Source organism: Lygodium microphyllum, chromosome 24 (genome assembly GCF_053477565.2).
Source record: "Lygodium microphyllum isolate KBCC chromosome 24, Lygodium_microphyllum_v1.1.10, whole genome shotgun sequence".
Taxonomy (NCBI): Eukaryota; Viridiplantae; Streptophyta; class Polypodiopsida; order Schizaeales; family Lygodiaceae; genus Lygodium; species Lygodium microphyllum.
The window spans coordinates 88,692,391-88,698,240 of NC_141158.1; the positions used below are offsets into that span (position 1 = coordinate 88,692,391).

The 5,850-nt window shown below is 40.4% G+C and overlaps 1 protein-coding gene across 1 annotated transcript; it reads left to right on the forward strand.

Annotated features, from left to right (window-relative positions):
* The first annotated feature begins 347 nt into the window (after nt 1–347).
* Nucleotides 348–5,343, forward strand: HPR (hydroxypyruvate reductase). Its single transcript, XM_087665134.1, has 13 exons — nt 348–613; nt 1,546–1,629; nt 1,814–1,954; nt 2,035–2,156; nt 2,263–2,344; nt 3,293–3,365; nt 3,470–3,561; nt 3,675–3,749; nt 4,002–4,109; nt 4,265–4,342; nt 4,537–4,581; nt 4,733–4,847; nt 4,950–5,343. Exons 1-13 carry the CDS (start codon nt 482–484, stop codon nt 4,979–4,981), a joined length of 1,179 nt encoding a protein of 392 aa, XP_087521260.1. The 5' UTR covers nt 348–481; the 3' UTR covers nt 4,982–5,343.
* The last annotated feature ends 507 nt before the right edge of the window (nt 5,344–5,850 follow it).

Consider the following 5,850-nt stretch of genomic DNA (forward strand, 5'->3'; position numbering starts at 1 on the left):
GTTCCATTCTCACGCGACGAGTGGTAAAGGCAACCTTGTACAACGTTAAAAAGGAGGCTATGGCTCCACTTGGTTGGTCACCAAGATGAAAGCTGCAATGGGACCATGCATTGAGCTCTGACATTCAATTAATACAAAATCCTTCGGCGTTTAAAAGTTAGGCTTCACATGGTGCTACAAAGAGTGGATCTTTTCACTTCGAATTCTAATAGCTTGAGGTTGATCCTCAGTAAGTCTATGTGTATGGGTTCCAAAGAGTACCAGGAGCCTCTCAATGTGACAAGGCATATATGATCTAGAGAGAGTAACAATTCACTAAAACAAAAAGAGAGGCCCTTCTCTTTTTTGTGAAGCTGGATGAGATGGCCACTTTTGAGGCTGAGAATGGGAGCACCCCTATCTTGAATCCATACAGTAATTATATTATCAGACTATTATTATGAAAGGGCAGCTTAGCATGCGAGCTTGAGAGCGAGGTCTCATGGCAAGCTCTTCTTCATATCTGTCTGTGGAAGTCCACAATCCCCATGGCCGGCTGCGCGTCGTCAGCACCAAGCCCATGCCTGGCTCCCGATGGATCAACTTGCTTGTCGATGCCGGATGCCGAGTCGAGGTAACAACTCTATGCTTCTTCAATAAAAATTCCATGTGACCATTCGAGCCTTTCGTGTAGAATTAGGTTTTCCTAGCGTTTACAGACAGGCCTTTGTGTTTATGGCATTTTCAGAGGAAACTTCTAAGTTGGAATGTAAGTTTTCATGGAATGTTGGGGCTTCTTTGCCTGTCCTGAACCTTGATACAGATGGACCTCATTGTTAATCATTCTGCTACTTATGTGCTCAGCCTAGATCAAAAAGTCAGTTCAGGGTCTAGATTCTGGAGCACCATAGCCAAATGTTGCAGAAATATCAGCCAAGTCCAGCTGACTACCACCTATGTGGTCAGCCTGGATCAAAAAGTCAGTTTAGAGGCTAGATGCTGCAGCACCATAGCCAATTCTTGTAGAAATACTAGATCAAATGTCTAAGTTTTATACAAAGTACCGACTGCTCCGAGCTACCTTTGGTCAATACACCGTTGCAGTTATCTATGATGTTAAAACAATTGTGCAAGAATTTCAATGCTAGATATAGACTTGGCATGCATAGGAGAGGCAATGCACAGAATCATATTGATGTGCAAATGTGAATGAGAAATTTTATTAGCTCATCTTGATAGATGTAAGGAAGGCAAATGAGGGCCATTGAGGAGGATAATGCAAGAATTATTATGTACACTCAAATGGATTCCATGGTGATTGAATGCTTCTTGCCACTGTCTAGAGAAATTTGATAGTGTCCACATGTGCCAGCACAAAAAGCCTTTCATCTTATCTTTTGTCCTGTACAATGAAATTCTTTTACTCTCTCGTATATGCACATGCAGATAAGTGTGTTGCCATTGGGTGCATTTTGAATCATATATGTTGCTGGCATTCACAAGAGGACAAGTCTTTCCCTTTACTCATCTTTTATTTGGATGTCTAAGTTTTGGTCAGTGTTGCAGGTTTGTACAGCAAACAAAACCATTTTGAGTGTTGAGGACATTAGGCATTTGATTGGATACAAATGTGATGGTGTTATTGGGCAGGTAACTTAAGTTTCAATTGCACTGGGGTTTTTATGGTGTATGTTAGTGCTGCAGTTGTTGGAGGAAAAGGCTTTGCCTGTTAGCTTCTAAAGCCAGAATCTTGAAGATTGTTTGGTGTTTTGTGATACATGATGAGTAGCAAAAGTTTTTCTTCTGATGTGTATGCACGATTTTCATTTCCCAGCTAACAGAGGATTGGGGAGAGGAACTATTTTCAACTCTCAGGAAGGCTGGAGGCCATGCATTTAGTAACATGGCTGTTGGCTTCAACAATGTGGATGTCAATGCTGCAAGCAGAAACAACATAGCTGTTGGAAATACTCCGGTTTGTTACTTGCTTCTGAAACCTGCTGTTTTCAAATCTGAGTCAAAGCTCTCTAACATACTCACAGTGTAACATCCTAGGGTGTGCTTACGGAAACGACAGCTGAGCTAGCTGCGGCACTGACTCTGGCAGCAGCTCGGAGAGTTGTTGAAGCTGATTATTTTATGCGAGCTGGAAAATATGAAGGGTGGCTTCCTACTCTGTAAGATATTTCTTTGACATGCTAGACAAGTTACCTCTGCATTTCTAATAGCGATCATTACTATATCACTGTGTGCGGATCTGTAACTGAAGGATGCCTTATGTAGGTTTATTGGGAATTTACTTAAAGGTCAGACTGTAGGCATAATTGGTGCTGGAAGAATTGGGTCAGCTTATGCAAGAATGATGGTAAGATGAAACCTTTTTGAAACTCATCCTCTTTATGTTAGTGTTACTGCTTCTGCAATTGGGTTCTTACTTCCACACACTTTGTTTAACAGCTAGCTTTACCTTCAAACCTACTAGATGACACAGGAGTTTTATAGAGAATGGTTGGCATCTTTTTAATAAGTGTTTGTGTAAGAGACATGCAAAATACTGAAGTATCTGAACTCAGTGTATATGAGCCAATTGAGGAATAGGGGCAGCCAGATTTAGGGACTTGCGTTTCAAGTAGGAAGCTGTGGTTTATCTTTCAGATCTCTTAGTTATAACATTTGGTCTGGAAATCCTATGGTGTATTGCTGCCATTAACTTTTATGAAAGCTTGCTTGCAGTAAAAAGAACATTGAAATGTACTCCTTTACAGTGTCTTTTTCTGCTATTTTGAATACGGATGGCTAAATGGGCAGTAGTTCTTGCAATTCATTTTCAAATCAAGAACTATGTTTGTTGAAACGCTGCAGGAGATCAAGGAATTTGAAAGATGTGGTCTTTGAAAATTGTCTTAGGGCTTAGTCCAGCATGATCCATAGCTCAGTTAAAACTTACACCATGGTAGCTCAGTTACAACTTACACCATGGCCTGAGCTCTACCAAATATTGGTAGCGATGGTGTTCAGTCCTTGGTGAAGAGGAAGTTGGAGCATTTACTGTCTTTTCTTTGACCAGTGTTGCATCTAGTAGGACCAGCCAAACATGGAGGAAGTTTTTTAATGGGCCAGTGTTATCATAAGCTGGTGGCATCAGGGGGTTGTGTCTACCACTATATTATAGCTACTCCATTATGATGTGTGTATGAGAGAGAGAGAGAGAGAGAGAGAGAGAGAGAGAGAGAGAGAGAGAGAGAGAGTTGATCATTAAGGTGATGTTGGAGGATCCATGATGGTGAGTGTGGTTTACGGTTGGTGATATCAGGTTGAAGGATTTAAGATGAACGTGGTTTACTATGATCTTTACCAAGCAACTCGACTTGAGAAGTTTGTAACAGGTCCTGTTCTTTCTCACATCAAGGAGTATTCGCTGTTTGACAGGCTTGGTGTAGACTCTTGTTTCAGCTTTGAGAAATTTTGGTGTAATGTTTGTTGTTTGCAGCCTATGGAAAATTCTTGGAGTCACAGGGGGAGACTCCAGTTACATGGAAGAGGTTTCCAACTGTAGAAGATGTGCTTAAAATAGCAGATGTGGTAGGGATCATTCTCTTTAATCAAGATCACACATTCACCCAGAGGTACAGTATTTTGTGTGGCACAATCTTTGCACCAGCTTCTGAAGTCTTTCATGTAACATTGTAATGCAGGTGAGCTTGCATCCTGTTTTGGACAAGACAACATACCATCTGATGAATTCTTCACGGCTGGCTATGATGAAGAAGGTGCTGTGGCTGTCATAATTTAGAATCTACTACAGTTTAGATGTTTCTCAGTTACAGGGTGATGGTCCAGTGAAGAGTGGCACGTGTTCATTTGCTTCCTATGTCATTGGGATGAACTTTGCTGTTAACACAAGTCTTTAATATTACTTTCAACAGAATTTTTTTTGTTATCTCAGTCAGTCTGGAATTCTAGGTTACTTGGCATAAGATAAATGCCCTTACCTTGTTGGATTGCTGGCCAATGGGTCACAGGAAGCAATTTTAGTGAATGCAAGTCGAGGACCAATTATTGATGAAGAAGCTTTGGTTCAACACCTGAAAGCTAATCCAAAATTCCGAGCTGCCCTTGATGTCTTTGAGGTCAGTGATCTGTAACCTGGTTGTGTGAAATGCTTTGTTTGAAAATGTAGGCAAGGAGCATTGATCTTGTCATCTAACAAGGGCTTTTGTGGACCTTTGATTTGGCACTTGCACTCACATGCTGTTTGGACTGCTGTATTGTGTGGTTTCATCAGGATGAGCCCTTCATGAAGCCAGGCCTTGCAGAGCTTCCTAATGCAGTTGTTGTGCCACACATTGCTTCTGCTTCCAAGGTAAGTTTCTGTTTTGTTGTTACAGTTTTTTTCTGAACTTTTACTCAAATCATTAAGTTAACAAACAAGAAGTCATGTGTCTGGCACTAACAACTCCACATATTTGGCTTTTGAAGTTATGCAACCTTTCCTGTAGGCAGGAGATTCTCTCTACATTTCAATTCTTGCTAACCACATTTTTGTATGCATTTTAGTGGACTCGTGAGGGTATGGCTACACTTGCTTCCCTAAATGTCTTGGTAAGTGACACTTACCCAAGTCTGTGCGCTAGATGTAGTTATGTCACTTGTGTTCACAGCATACATATATGTGCATGCACCCAGCAATCTGTGGGTATATATTATGCATATGGCTATGTTTTTTAAATACTAATTATTGTGTTCTCTACAGGGAAAATTGAAGGGCTATCCAGTTTGGCCTGATTCCAACAACGTAGGCCCTTTCCTTGATGAAGATTCAAAGCCTCCTGCAGCTTGTCCCAGCATAGTCAATGCCAAGAACTTAGGTTAGCACCTTTTTGAAAAGTCATATTCTTTTCCACTGAGAGATGCATATTCTAAATGCATGTATCTTCTGAATGTATGACCAAAGCACTGAACTTTTACAGGTCTACCAACTGCAAGCCCTTCGAAGCTGTGACTGACTGTGAGCCCTTCTAAGCCATGAAAGAAAGCAAGAAGGCCTTGTGAAGGAAGGCTTGTTGTAGACTATAAATAAGGCTCAGGAATGATAACTTGTAAGAGTAGGAACTAATTTTATGAACTGTGATTTATAAATAGCATAAGAGTAGCTAGCTTCTGGAATTGAGTTAGTGTAATGCTTCAAAGGTTTATTTAATATTACCATAACAAAATCCGAAAGGGGCTATGTAAGATGCCTCTTTCAGGAAGGAAGTATGCAGGAAATTGTAAGAAAAGTAGTTTTTCCCAATACACTGATAACTTTCCATTTGTACTATACTATTCTTGTTAAGTTATTATGGAAGTATTGCTTGTATTCAAGGCCTTATATTACATTTTCAAATTTCAGAACAGAAAAGCAATTCCCGAAGGTATGCTGAAATAGTTCGTATTGGCCTCTACCTTGTTTAGTTTCATCCCTCTTTATGTCTATGGTTTCATATTCATTTGAGTAAAAAATTTTGACTCATCGTTGATCTTTAATAGTGTTGCATTCTGAGAACAGTAGTCTACTTCGTAGCAGCTTCATGAACACTAGGCTGCTTTGCAGCAGCTTCACAAGCTTCGCGGAATTTGAGCAAACATGGTGCGTAGGATAGCTCAATTGCAATGCTAATAGCAGATAATAGACCATTATGCTAACGTGTTGATGGGGTGGAGAGGTCAAGAGATAGTCAACAGTAGGGTACAAGGGTATATGAAAGGATAGGCAATTAGTGTGAACGGAGTTACTAAATCGGTCTAAAAATAGGCCATGGATTTGCTTAAAGATACCAATGTGGCGCCAAGAGGGGTTATTCTGGAAGGGTAATCAAGCATTTTCTAGCT